The 15,553-nt window shown below is 39.1% G+C and overlaps 1 protein-coding gene across 2 annotated transcripts; it reads left to right on the top strand.

The window, feature by feature from the left end:
• The first annotated feature begins 406 nt into the window (after positions 1 to 406).
• LOC142493834 (WD repeat and coiled-coil-containing protein-like) lies at positions 407 to 14,085 on the top strand. 2 transcript variants are annotated; one of them, XM_075598469.1, is made up of 3 exons: positions 407 to 2,290; positions 12,999 to 13,113; positions 13,338 to 14,085. In XM_075598469.1, exons 1-3 carry the CDS (start codon positions 605 to 607, stop codon positions 13,505 to 13,507), a joined length of 1,971 nt encoding a protein of 656 aa, XP_075454584.1. In that variant the 5' UTR covers positions 407 to 604; the 3' UTR covers positions 13,508 to 14,085. The 2 variants fall into 2 exon arrangements, with proteins under 2 accessions (XP_075454584.1, XP_075454583.1); XM_075598468.1 differs by having other exon boundaries at positions 407 to 2,443.
• The last annotated feature ends 1,468 nt before the right edge of the window (positions 14,086 to 15,553 follow it).

Below are 15,553 nucleotides of genomic sequence, written 5' to 3'. Positions count from 1 at the left end.
GGCTTAACAAGAAAATAAAAAGTGGGATACTTAAATTCCTGTGATAAATAAGCATTCGATAATTAAGCATTAAAAGGAAGTACAGTACACACAAATTTACTTTGTAATCCTCATTCTTTTTTTAGAAAACCTGAAAAAGACAGGGATCATGATGTTATGTCATGACATTCATTAATCTCTTATCTTGTAAATACTCTTCCAGCAAAGGGTGAAAGTATTAGTATGTTATATTTAGGCACAGGGTACTGTCAGCACTTAATCTCTCCGGACAGATTTTCTAGGTAATGTCAACAAAAAGCAATTAGCTAAACCTTGCTCAGAGTCCTGAGGGGATTTTAACTCCTCCAAAGACATATATAAGCATAGGAAAATTAGCTTTTAAATGGATTTAAGTTAGTTGTAGCAGCTCATTACATTGTGAAGCAGTGAATAGTTATCCAGTCTACAGTATAGAGAATAGAGAAGCATAACTCTGTTGGAGCTGCTATGAATATTTCTGTAGCTTAATCTCACAATGAGGATTCTGCCTTCAGGGAGAAGCTGTGGATAATCATTTAAACAGCAGGTCCATTTTCTTTTTGTGATCTTGCAGAATCCAAAAACAATGGAGTTGGGAAAGGCAAAACTTCTGAGAACAGGTCTGAACGCCTTGTACCAAGCAATGCATCCTGTGCATGGCTTAGCCTGGACAGACGGCAGACAAGTTGTGCTAACAGCCTTACACCTTGATAATGAAGAACCGAAGTTTGGCAACTCTGTTGTTATCGGACAGTTTGATCATGTTCAAGGTCTTTACTGGGGACCAGTTTTTGCAAACGACATCCCAGCTCTGCTGGCTGTTCAGCATAAGAAGCACATAACTATTTGGCAGCTGTACTACAACCCTCTGGAAAAGAACAAGCTTGTTGTTTCTCAGACTTGTGAGGTTGGAGAGCCCTTCCCTGTGCTCCCCCAGGGCTGTGTATGGCATCCAAGCAAAGAAATCTTGGTCATATTAACTAAGCGGGACGCCTCTGTCTTGTATTCTGTCCGTTCTGACAACGCCAATGTAAAAGCGGATATTAAAAGCAGTGGTATTATTCACTGTGCCTGTTGGACTAAGGATGGCAGTCGTATGGTACTAGCTATTGGCAGTGCCCTTCATTCATACATTTGGGATGATGATCAGAAAACCCTAAGTGCTTGTTCCTTCTGTCCAGTATTTGACATTGATGCTATTATCTACACAGTTGAACCAATTGTGGATTACCAAGTTGCTGTTACTACTAAGATTCCACCAGAGAAAATTTATGGCCATAACATGGACACTGATTTATATCTGCAGTCCTCTCTCATGATATTTGATGCAGAGCTACCCAAAAACAACAGGAGAAAGTCTACAGATTCAGAAAAATCAGAGCCAGTTGATGTAGTTAAGTCTTCATCTTTAGTTCCTGCGAATCTCACTCATCTCCTTGCAAAACACCGTAAGTCTGATCCCAGCCCTCTGCTACACTTAAGACACAGGGACTTTGCATCTGAAATGAAGCTAAATTCATCAAACCTCATAATTGTATCTTTTGAGAGGTATTCAACAACCACCAGGAAAGTAACCATACCAGGGATTTCAGTGCCGGATATATTAGCTCTCGATCCTCATGCTCAAAAGGTTGCAGTAGCCTCCAATACTTGCAAACTTATTTTGGTTTATCCAATAACTCTGTCTAGTATACCCAACATTCAACAAATCAAACTTGAGGATAATGAGAGACCTAAAGGAATATGCTTTCTGACAGATAAGTTATTACTAATCTTGGTTGGAAAGCAGAAATCAAGTGACTTGGTGTTTCTGCCGCTATGTGGCTCTGACAAGTATATGATCCATTTAATCACCAAAGAATTAATGCCCATAGAGAATTCTTTACCTACTTGTAATGGCAGACAGCACTTTTCACCTGGGAAAAAAACTTTCTGTGAGGATCATACTGTAAGCAGAGAGCTTCTGCTGCCAGGCAATATTGGCATTCAGTCACCATGTGTAAGGAACAGATTTGCAGAAGTGGTTAGAAGGACAAGCTGGGGCCAAAGTCCAACATCAAGTCTAAGGGACTTTGATGAAAATAAGATAGTGACTTGTGTCCCTGTAGAAAACTTTGATGCTGAATCAACAAATCGAGGAGCAGCGTTAATGAACCAATGGACACTTGCAAGAAAATTGTACAGCTCATCTTCAAGGAAATTATGCCTGAATGATACTCAGGAAATATGCCATTCATTGGGAAATAATACTGCAGCGCCTGACAAAGAAGAGGTTTGTACAGATAAAAACCTTAGAAATCATAGATGTATCTTGGCAGATTCACAGTGTCGTCTGTCTGAAGTGAACGAGTTCTTGAAGAATTGTATGAAAACGCTGCCCTACCCATCTTTTGATGACCTCCAGTATGTGACCATTTCTTGCCAGGTACATTTAGCCACACTTGGGGCTTACTTTTTATATTCTTGCTGTAAAAATATAAGAGTAGAATGATCTGCTTTGAGCCTACAACTCTGCAATGCATTGTAGACTTATTTAGAACTTATCCATTAAATGTTGGCTATTATAAAGTTTATAATATTTAATATTGTAGTAACAAAGGAGCGAGAAGAAGTAGGTGGTATTATATTTGTTATTAGACAAACAAATAGTTGATATGTTGCAAGGTTTTCTTGAGATCCTTTATTGTGTCTCTCATACCAGATGAAGGACCTTGAGAGGTTTGAAAGCTTGTAACATTCTGTATCAACTACTTGTTGGTCCAATAAAAAGTATTATACCACCTGCTCCCTCTCGCTCTTTTGTTACTACAGGGAAGAAAGGACCAACACAGCCACCCACCCTTCTTTGCAATATATGACATTGAAAAGACAAAAAAAAACATACTTTTCATGAAAGCGAATGCAGAAAGTTCACTGTGTATGTAGTTTTTTTCAGAAAGGGGGGTGATAGACAGCACTCCGATTCAATAACTCAGCAAGGATGCAGGGTGCACAGAACAGGAAGGTACCCTAATTCCCTTCAAAAGTACTAACAAACCAAAAGATAGTACCAGCACTCTCTGTCTCACAGCTACAGATATAAATGAATACCAGTGTAAGGAATATGCATAATTTAATGACACTAATAATAAACTGAAATTGTAGCAACAATAGCCAATACGCCAAAGCAAGAATAAATATCACCATGGAAAAAGTCAAATGAGGGGAAAGAAGGAGAAGGGGGAAAAAACACATGAAACAAAAAGAAAAAAACACAAAATGGAACAAGGAAAGCAAACTAGGGGGGCGACGTTTCGAGGGGTAACCTCTTCATCTTGCCCATTCCCCCTGGTCCCAAAAGGGTCCCAGAGGTACTTCCCTAAGCCTTCCCTCCCCACTGTCAAACAATCCCACACTCAACTAAAGATCTAAAACAAGAATCATGGAGAGGGCAAATTACATGTACAGACACCAGATATCAGACAATGAATGTATGTTCATTAATAGTGTAAGAGACAAAGTACATATGTAGATATCAGACGTCAAACAGTTATTGAGTATAAGCAAACCCTCTGTTAACAGCTCCTCGTGCCTTGTGGAGTGCTGGGGCATGGTCTGATATCTGGTGTCTGTACATGTAATTTGCCCTCTCCATGATTCTTGTTTTAGATCTTTAGTTGAGTGTGGGATTGTTTGACAGTGGGGAGGGAAGGCTTAGGGAAGTACCTCTGGGACCCTTTTGGGACCAGGGGGAATGGGCCAGATGAAGTGGTTACCCCTCGAAACGTCGCCCCCCCTAGTTTGCTTTCCTTGTTCCATTTTGTGTTTTTTTCCTTTTGTTTCATGTGTTTTTTCCCCCTTCTCCTTTCCCCTCCACCCACCCCTTATTTTGACTTTTTCCATGGTGATATTTATTCTTGCTTTGGCGTATTGGCTATTGTTGCTACAATTTCAGTTTATTATTAGTGTCATTAAATTATGCATATTCCCTACACTGGTATTCTGGTATCTGTAACTGTGAGACAGAGAGTGCTGGTACTATCTTTTGGTTTGTTAGTAATTTTTTGCAAGTGAAATTCATCCATCATAGGAAATTCAGCCGTGGTTGTTCCCTACCAATGACGTAAATTCAATTTTGCAGTTAATGTGGATGAATACAAGGAAGAAAAATCAGATACAAAAATAAGACTGGTCAAGATAACAATACAGCTTTAATTTAACCCTTATAAGTATTAACACTACAGATTTTAAGATTCTGTCCAAAGATTGGAGAAGGAGTGTGCTGGAAGAGTGTCACGTTTTGCTTCTCTTCACAAGGATTTCCCCAAAGGTTTAGCTGACTGCATTAAGCGTCTGATGCCGCCACACTTAGGATAACACTGTACTGTCCTTCCTTATCCCATGTGAGAAAGGTGGATGTACTGCACTGTTGCCATTTTCAACTGTACTCTGAAGGGTGGAGATTTTGGTCAATGTTATCTTATTCAGTGACGGAATCCAGTCCTCAAGGCCACCAACAGGTCAGGTTTTAAGGATATCCCTGCTTCAGCATAGGTGGCTTAATCAGGTATATCCATAAAACCTGACCTGTTGGTAGCCCTTGAGGACCGGAGTTAGTCACCCCTGTCTTATTGCATCTAGTAATATTGACAGTCAAAGTTAATTGCGTTGAACTTGCCGTAGGATATTTTGATATGAATATTCCACGTTTTTTTGTCAAACATTTTTATTGGGTTTACTACATAATACAAATAATACTGTTACTCTAGAAAAGTTATAATAATAGTGGTGAAAAGTAATACTAGAGTATACAGACAAATATTGACCAGATTCTACATACGTACAGTAGATCTAAATAAAATAGTTTGATAGGGCTGACTTTGGAATGACAATTTCTTGTATTTCACCTGGATGCGTTAAGGCAAAGTAAAAATAGTAGCAGGGGGGAGAGGGGAAGAGGGGGAGGGGGAGGAGGGGCTGATACCAAATACACACACCCAGTCCACGAATGGTCACATGGTCACACTTTGATACAATGTTGACTGATTCCCCGTGAAGTATTGGACAGGCCATGGGCTTCCAGCTTGTTTTCTAGAGTGAGATTGCATTGTGCGCACCTGTGAAGCACTGAACGCGATCTAGCAGGCAGAGAAACAGGCTCCTCCCCTTCCGTTCCTACTGTATTATCAGTGATGCTGCAATCATCGTTCTGAGGTGGAGAGATCATGGGATCTGGCTAGGTCTCTCCAGCACACAAAGGGTGGTTTGATAATTACACTTTTGCGAAATGTCCGAAACTTTATTCATTAAACCACCAGCGTGCTAGCCCTTGTGACATCCGGTGGACATCGTAATGATGCTCAGGGGTTTAATAACTAGTCCCATGCAGGAACTCCATTTAGGAGAAGCAGGGGGAGAACCAGGACAGGTTGGGAATTTTGCAGGGCTCGGTGTGTGGGGCTTTTGCGTGACCTCTTTCCTTGACCGTTGCTGCATCTCCTCTTCCAACGACGCAGTGTCATGATGTCGTGGCATCACGGGACGTCGTGGCACCATGTGATGTCACATGTCCATGACAACGCGACGCCATGTGATGCCGCGGCACCATAACAACGAGACGCCACAGGAGGAGATGCTGCCGGACAAGGTAAGAGACAATTACAGAGGCCTTGCGCTCTCCCTCGGGAATCAGTTTAATTGTTGTGGGGAAGAGCGTGGGGCCTCTGTAACTGTGGGGCTCAGTGCAGGACCACCAATGGAAGCGCCACCAAGCTGGTCCTGACAGACAACATTGACCCTCCTGATGTTTACCCTAAATACACATTTTGATGCAGATATATCCTCAATTTGTACGTGCCTGACATTTATACAAACATTTTCAGTACCTTTGGTGTAGCTACCCGACAAATGATCTACCTTGAATAATTGATTAGTGTCAACACTTTCATGCACACAGAGGCGTTCTTAGAAGCAGCACATAATAAACTTATTACTCCTTTCATCTATTTTTGCTAAAGCAAGGTGCTGCTTCTTGTGGAAAAGCTTCACATGGTTAAGGTATCATGACAAAAACTGAAATTCTGGGGACAAAAATGGCAGGAAATGTATTAAATATAGCAAATGTATTAAAATATTACGATTTATCATAATTAATGGCACAATACTTGTGTTAACACTTAAAAGAAAGAGTGTGCAGGACTTGCGACAAGAATCCACAGCCTCACAACACCTCTGACATTCTGTGACTACTGTTTTTAGGCTCAGCAGTTCAATGCTCTATAGCAGGGGTGTGCAAACTGGGGGGCATGAGATTCTCTGTGTGGGGCACGGGGTTTACAGAGGTCCCACGTGCTTCCCGGAGTCATTTACATTAAATGCCGGGGGAGCGGCGAATGCCTCTGTAATTTCACTTACCTTGGCTCAGATTTATTTATAAAAATGTGTTACCAGGAAGTAATACATTGAGAGTTACCTCTCGTTTTCAGGTATATCCTGGGCACAGAGTTAAAAAAAATACATGGTTACATTTAAAGAACAGAGGTTATACAGTCAATTCACAGACATTTCATGGACAGATAGAGTTGGAAACTTGGGATAAACAAGGGATAAAAGTTAATGGTGGAAAGTTAAGCGCATTAGAGTGCAACCAACACAACAAATAACACAATAATCCCAACAAATTGATGGTTGTGCTCAGGTGATAAGTAAACAAATCAGTCACATAAGTATCAGCAGAAGAGTGTCTTGTCATGTTCAACGTCTCTTAAAGAATGCATATAAGGGGGAACATATCGTGATACAGTTTAATGAACATACATCAAAATACAGTGGGAAAAGGTCACACTCACATTTTCCCAAACTTTACAGGCATGAGTGCTATAAGGGCACATTCACAGCACTCTGGATTGCCTGAAGTTCCCCGGAACAGAGTGTCCTCGTTAGCAAGAAGCCCCCGCTTGTAACTTGGATCCTCTGATCCTCGTGGCTGTTGGCGGCGTCTTCGACACTTCCACATCTGCGCGCGCTGCAGATACAGTGGATCACCGGGGACAGGACTCTTTGTTGCCGGCTACGGGATCCTCGGAGGGTCAAAAACCCTACACATTTCGCCTTTTGTTTCTTTCAGCTTCCTCAGGGGAATTCCTCAAAGATTCAGGGGAGCACCAATATTCACGTGGTTATGTGCAAAAGAAAAATAAAGGCAACATAGTGTAATACAGTCTCAAATCTTTCTTCCAAGTGAAAAGGTAATCCACTCACAATTTTCCTCTCATAGGTAAGGCATTACAGAGACACTCCTCTCTCTGATTAGAGCAATGAAACTGGATATCCACAGGTGTAGACCCCTTTCAATTCCTCTCCACCACTGCACGAATACCCAGGAATAATGAGAAACACCAAATAGCGCAATAACGTCTTAAAATGTATTGGAGATCATCACAAATAAAACATATAGATATGCACTCACATAAGGTATAATAGGTACAGTCACTGTACGAAATCCCGATAGGTAAGAGCACTTCACCAGTACACAATGTATTTTTCCCTCTGCTTCTCTGCTCCCTTCAACGTCACGTCCGGTTGACACAGGGCTAAGGGCGGAAGTGCTGTAAGGGGGATCTCCGGCTGCCAGGACTTCGCATCTGGGACTTGCACTGGCTGGATGCTGAACAAAAGATTCTACGCGTTTCGTCGGTACGACTTCTTCAGGAGTCTAGTTGCCCTATCACTGCCTAACATATTTATAGGCACAGAACTTGTGATTCAATTAATCACTTAATTGCAATCCATATGGTAAAAATTGATAACGTTGGTAATTGTTACGCATCTTCTCATTACATAGTAGTGCTCCAAAAATGTAACACACAATGATATAAAAATGACAATCTATTTAATAAACATAAACATTATATATAAAAAATTATTAAAAGTAAAAAAGTTTTTAATAGAAAATACTCATTAATAATGATAATGGTAAAATATTGTAATATTGACATACATTGCTGCACTGATCTAATGATTCAATCCTAGGGGGGAGACAGGAAAAAGCAGAATGAGTGACTTATAATAATAATGCAAACCAGCACTACAACGGAGGAAAGAGATGCTTATCACAAAAAAGCTCCTATGTCAATGCTGACATTTAACCCCTCTGGAACCAGCGTTTGGAGTCTATGGATCCAGTATGTTTCACGCTGGGCCAGAAGTGTTAATCTGTCACCACCTCTCCAGTGGACAGGAACATGATCAATTCCTTTATATGTTACCAGTGTGGGGTCTGAATGGTGGTAAATACCGAAATGTTTAGAAACACAGGAACATTAAGAATAATCTATTAACCCATTGTGCTCCTCTCTCTCTCTCTCTCTGGCAGCTACTGCCAGTCACATGATCCTTTTTCTACCTTGCTGGCTCTCAGGTGTCAGCTAACGAGTTCTGATTTCCTATCTTCCACCTGAGTTAACCCTTATGAGTGCTGGATGAAGCACTCAGACATATGTCTCCCAGGCGTAACTGATAGGAGTTGACTTCACTCTGTCACAGCGCTATTTGGTGTTTCTCATTATTCCTGGGTATTCGTGCGGTGGTGGAGAGGAATTGAAAGGGGTCTACACCTGTGGATATCCAGTTTCATTGCTCTAATCAGAGAGAGGAGTGTCTCTGTAATGCCTTACCTATGAGAGGAAAATTGTGAGTGGATTACCTTTTCACTTGGAAGAAAGATTTGAGACTGTATTACACTATGTTGCCTTTATTTTTCTTTTGCATATAACCACGTGAATATTGGCGCTCCCCTGAATCTTTGAGGAACTCTGCAATCAAAAAGACTAAGAGAACAGTCTTTACAAAGGGTTTTGAGTAGCTTTTCTATTAGCACCTCTACACTGGGTGGTGGATTTATCACATGATTAACTAATAGATCACAGTTCACGTTATATATATATTTTAAAGATATTATTTCTGTCATTTGCTTTAAGATATTGTTATATATAGTTCACTTTTTTAGGATATTGTTATAAGTACGCGCCGTTGCAATCATTTTTTTCACTACTATCCTCAGGGGAATGTAATATGATACAATGTATCTCTAAACTAGCTTTCTGTGTGTAGGAAGCGACAATTCGTCTTTTTTAGTTTCTGATCTTAGTTGGTTGGGGGCCAAACAGCCTTTGAGAGTTTGGGCTCGTTTATACACAATTTTCGGTTTGGAACTCAGTGCAGATCCCAATATTGGGTCTAATGCAAGAATCCTCTAGTGCTTATTTAAAGCCCTTTGAATTACTTTATGAGATTCATTATGTTGTGTAATAAACACAGGCAATTTACTTTTATTTTTAGAAATTGTGGATTGCGTTGGAATAGTACAGTACAGTAACTACTCCACTTGGAGCTGCCTCAGCTTGTGCAGGGACATCCATAGTGGTTAACATCTTGTTTTTCCTCAATGTACTTTTGTATCTTAATAGATTTTCACGTTTTTTCTTATTAACTCTACCTATTGATTCATCGATGAGTTCCTCTTTGTATTCCTCCTGAAGGAAGCGGTTTTTGAGGAATATTGCTTGGTTTTGGAAATGTTCATCATGGGTGCACATCTCTCTTTAACCTGCGAAATTGATTGAATGGTACAGAATATTGTTGACCCAAGTTTTATGATGACAAATTGAGGGATGGATGTAAGAATTTACGTTGGTTTCCATAAAGAATGTTCCAGTACAAATGAGTTCATTCTCAATCAATATTTCCAGTTCAAGATAATGTATGATCTGCTCGCTGTTCTCGCCACTAAACTTATAATTATATATATATTATCATTAAGTTTAGATACATAATCTAGGAGAGATGCTTCATCACCAACATATGATGAGAATATCATCTATATACTCCTACACATAATAAGCTGCATATGAGGTATATGTCTCCCACTGAGACTCCCACCATTCCATATATACATTTGCAAATGATGGGGCAAATTTGGTGCCCATGGCTTTTGACAAAGGCCAACTAGGCAGAAACGCGTCAAGAGGATCTGCTTGCACTATGTGCAATAAAGTTTTTCTATAATCCAATCATCAGTCTCCAGCAAGTCCTTCATTTCAGCCATGCAGCGCTAACACCCCCTTCGGGAGGATTCTCTATGTGCCTAATATCTGTAAATAATCATTTGAATCAAACAAAAAATAATTTGTCAGAATGAATTCAATAGCAGCCAATAAGAACTCAACCTGTCGAGATGGTACACAAATGGCTTGATTCAAGGAAATGACTAATGGTAAGACAGCCTTCTGTGTGGGGAATGCACATATATAGTGCTCGTATGTCTAAAGTCGCCAGTCTATAGCCACTCTTCCATGTTACCCCCTTGTAAAATTGTTTATGTCCATTTTTATTGTATCATGTAGCTCAATTGAGGGCTTTTTATTATAAATGTCTACTGCTTCTCAGTGCGCCTTTCCGTTTTTCTTTTTCCCCACAATAAACACTATGCCATATTTGTGCATATCAATTAACAAACAAGACTTTACACGGCCCCTTGAAAATATTATATAAAAAATGTGTGAGAATGCAAAAATAGAGCGTCTGAAGATTAGATTATTATATGCAGCAGATAGCTCCTGCATTCTTGGTCGTTCTGAGAGACGCTGTAATTGGAAGCGAAAGAGGCGTGGCCAGACTTTGGAGACGTATTGTACATGTGGAGACACCGTGGGACGTCCATTCCCTGCTATCCTCTGCTGTCCTCACCAAGAGAGCTGCTATTTGTGGTGCTTACGGCCATCCCTTTTCCTACGAGTGAGAATTGCAGCTAGATTTGTGAGTGCATCCTGTCTATTTTTTATCTCATTTTATAAGATTGTGTTACACTATGGAACATGGGCTTCTTTTGTTTGTTTTCTAAAGATTGGTCTATTAATGTGGTCTATACAAAGAAGCTGCCCAAGTCTCCATATAGCATCAAATCAACCATTGGAATGAATCCTACTCACCTCATACTGACTTTTCTTTTTGTCCAATGAAAGTGCTATTGGACTAACAATTGGACTAAATAACTAATTTATTATAACTCACGTTATATAAGATTTTTGAGGTGTGTTTCATATTTTATATATTTTCTGCCACTTTAAATATTTGTTTGTGTTGATACACATTCTTAGTATTTTAATGATATATTTTTTCGTTAATTCACTTATAAGAGACAAACACACTTTTAATCACTTACCTTTTTCACTACTAAATATTCCCCATTTGGAAAGATACGCAAAATGTAGTAGAGAATAATTAAAGTTAGCCCTGACATTCATATAATAAAAAATAGTCTGTTCACAAAAGAGCAGCCAAAATCAGAACTGAACATAAATAAAATCAGCACTAAAAGTAAATTAAAAAAAGCACTAAACATAAATAAGCAATAAAATGTTAATTTACTGAACACACGTCAAATTCCTGTGTCTGACCCCCAGAAGAAGGTCCCTCTGGGGACTGAAACATCGGCGATGTGACATATGGATATGTGTGATCAACACATTAACATTTTATTGCTTATTTATGTCTGCTTTCTCGAGAGCCGGCTTGTTCTTTACTAATATTGCTTTTCTTAGCGTGCATGGACTGGTCTATAGGACATTTACATCAAGGGAGTACTGTCATCTCTATATGTACCATATATACAGGAAAAAGGGGATAAAGGGTACTCCAAAAAATGCTACTGAAATCTGCTTGTGTCAAAAGCCACCAACACCTCTGATCACTCATCACAACAACATATCCAAAAGCTTGGCACCAAATCGAATATATACTTTAAAAATCTCCCAGCATTGATCTGATGATGGTTTTATCATCATATAGAAAACCTTTTTTTTTGCCACAATAAAAATTATTATTTTTTAAAGTATAGCCTTGATTTTGGTGCTGAGTTTTGTGTGTGTATATATATATATATATATATATATACAGTGAAGACAAAGGTCCCAATGGGGAGAGAAACTTCGACCACAAATTATAAATTCACATTATTAAAAATCCCATAAAAATCCACCTTTACTTACATATCTTTACTTAAGTGAAGATATGGGACCTTTGTCTTCACTTACATGCTCTACATACTGTACCCTCACACCCATGACACCTTGGCTTTGTTCATATAAAGCCTTAACCCACTGACTTTCTGATATATACAGTAGATAAGGCCCCTGGACACTTTTACGGTGCAAAGTTGGCACAGAGAAATCTCTTGTGAAATTGTGCTTTTGTGCGCCTATACTGTATACTAACCTGAAATTTCTGCTTTTGCGCTAGTAGCATAAAATAGGGGTGGGGGGTTGGAGGGGGCGTGCACAGAAATGGAATGCGCTTGGTGTGCAAATATTAATGGTATATACTGAGAAAATCAGCTTTCTGTGCATCAAAAAAAAGGAGTGTGGCAAAATCGTTGGCCAAGTTCGACTTAGGCGTAAACCCTAAAAAGATTAATAGCCTTAGTGCAGAGTTAAGTCAGGTATCAAAACACAAATGTATTTGATGCCACACAGATGTTTCATTATATAGGTTAGCAAAATGTATCATTGTAACAGTGTGGCTTTTAGGAAAAATATGACACTAATCATTTATATTTACTAATGCTAGTTATAAATAAATATACATGTAATAGTTTTAAATTAAGACTGTATCGACCAGAGGGATGCGTCAACAATTATTTCACACAACACATTCTGAATCAAATCTATGGCGTTGGATAATGTTCTTCATACACACAATGCATATTTTATGGAGGTCTGTACTACCTGTACTTGAACTAAAATTGTGACGCACAAATATATTTCAAATATGATCTTAGAAAATAGGCCCCTCTGAGGCTTTTGTTTTTTTCCGGGAGGTTATGAGTCACACTTACACTAACAGGGTTTCTTAAGGAATAATTTTAATTCATGAGTGTTTGCTGTATGTTTACACTATTTCTGATTCAGTATTACGTTTGTAATCATTGAATTTCTTGTTCAAAGAATCCCTCAGACAATGGAGTGACTGATAAGAGATCCATCCTCCTGTGTCAAGATAAACTTCAATTGAGAAGAGTGCAGGAGATCTTCAACCTAACCAATATTGAAATGAAATTTGGTAACTTTTACTAACCTTGAATATTAAGGAAGATATCCCCTTCTTCTTAGTATGTCCTCTCCTTGAGCCATACTCATCTTTCATTCTTCTGTAATTTCTTCTTATGTTCCTACTCTTTTCCTTATCCCCTAATTTCCTTTGTGTATTAGTTACTGTTGAAATTGGGTTTGTACCTCAAGCTCTTACCAATTATATGTTACTACTCATCTGTCTCATGTCAATAGGTTCTTTGTGGATCATCCTCACAGAAGATGGAGAAGGTTTTGTCCCGCTTACATTCAGAGCCAGCCAGGAGGTTGTCATTAGAGATGCAAATGACAAGGTTCCTGTTGGCTTTTCTCAATACTGTGCCGATCCTATTGGTTCTACACAACCCTCAAACATTGTGCCATGATGTGGGCGGAAAGAAATGCAACATGTTGTAGGACAGCACTCTCTGCCTTGAAAGAGAAAAGGAATGGATCCAGCATGTTACAATAATACAACCAGAGGCATTATATGTTTATGGTACAGCTGCCTTTATGGTACAGTATATATATATAAATGTTACATTGTGCACGATTCTGTATGAATAGGTACAGATAAAACAGATAGGGAAACACAATACAAGGTAAGGCAGGCAATTAGTTCACATTAAAGTTGATGGGCTTTCATGTGTGAGAAATACAATTATTGAGATGTCCTATCTCTTATAGACAATAATTTAGCCACAGGGACAGGCCTGTTCAAAAAACAAGTAGAGAGGTAGTCGGATGAGGCGAGGCTCTGCAATGATGATAGGGCTGGAGGCAGCATGGTAAAATTGAAAATGTAATGGATGCACATGGCACAAACGCACAGAAATGGAACAAGAATCCTTTGACATGTTTCTTGCCATGCAGCACTTTGTCAAAGCTCTGCATGGCAAGAAACATATCAGATCTAGTGCAGATCATTCTTCCTGTAATTATACAGGTAAATAAGAATTTTAGGTTAAACTAAATGACCATTTTTGTGTATATATATATATATATATATATATATATATACACAAAAATGTATATAAATAAATATATATATATGTTTATATATATATATATATATATATATATACAAAAATATATATACAGAAACAGGCATCTCACAACCCTGACCGAATCGTTCAGACAGAAGGGATACAAACCAAAGACCATTGCCAAAACTATTACATCTGAACTAAAAGCCCCACGAGAACACCTGCTACAATACAGACGGAAAGAACCTACCACACGCATACCACTAGTGGCCATACAACCCTACCCTAGAGGGTATACAAAAAATAATCAAATATCTGCAACCCATGCTGGCAGAGGGTGCGACATTAAAAGAAATCTTTCCCAAACCTCCCATTCTTGCATTCCGGCAACCACCAAACCTCAAACAGAAATTAGTCAGCAGAAAACTTCACAACGAACTTAAAGACACTGATAATGGCACAAAACCGTGCAACAACAAACGCTGCAAGCTCTGCAAACATATATTCCAAGATCCCACAGCCAGTCACAACCATGGAACACTCAATGTTAAAGGATCATAAAGTTGCACATCAAGGAATATAGTGTATATGATTCAGTGCACCAAATGTGACCAAGGTTGCTACATTGGGTAAACCAGCCAAAAAATACAAGGCAGAATGAATATGCACAGACACTCCATACTCCATTACGAAGAAGGAAGATACTGATCACCTGTGGGACATCCTTTCTCACAGCCAGATCATTCCATAAATGATTTAAAAATCAAAATCCTCAAAGGAATGTTTAAATGCACCCAAGAACGGAAAACATTTGAACTCAGAATGATAAGACTCTTTGACACCAAAACCAAAGGACTTAATGCGGACATGGGTTTTCTCACAACCAATCAAATTTGTTTGTAATTATCCTGCTTGCCTCTATTCTTATCCACACTTTCTCTTTCTGCTCCCCCCACCCCCCACAGCATCCCCCCTCCTCCTCCACACCTTTCCTTGTCACCCTCCCCTGGCTTCAAACACTTTTAACACCCTACCTTATCTACAGTACATATCTGGTTTTTTTTCTCTCTCTCTACACTGTTTTAGCCATAGATTTCTGTGTATATCAGTATTGCTTGACCAGAAGAAGAGAGGAGCACTCTCGAAAGCTTGTCCTATGACATACATTTTTAGTCCAATAAAAAAGGTATCACCTAATACTGAAGAACTCATTTATTCTGCACTATCGCAACTGGACTAACACGGCTATTTTCTGCTTTATATATATATATCCAATGCACAGCCGGCACACCATTTGCAAGTAAATACGTTTAGGTGCTTATCCCATAAAGCAATAACAGACCATACGATACTGGTTGCAACACGACATCAAGGGACAGCATGCAGATAAGTAAATCATAAATTTTCTGTATTTGATAGACACAAAAAGGTTTTTGTGTCTATCAA

Source organism: Ascaphus truei, chromosome 4 (genome assembly GCF_040206685.1).
Source record: "Ascaphus truei isolate aAscTru1 chromosome 4, aAscTru1.hap1, whole genome shotgun sequence".
Classification (NCBI taxonomy): Eukaryota; Metazoa; Chordata; class Amphibia; order Anura; family Ascaphidae; genus Ascaphus; species Ascaphus truei.
This window is presented reverse-complemented; position numbering and strand designations above follow the sequence as displayed.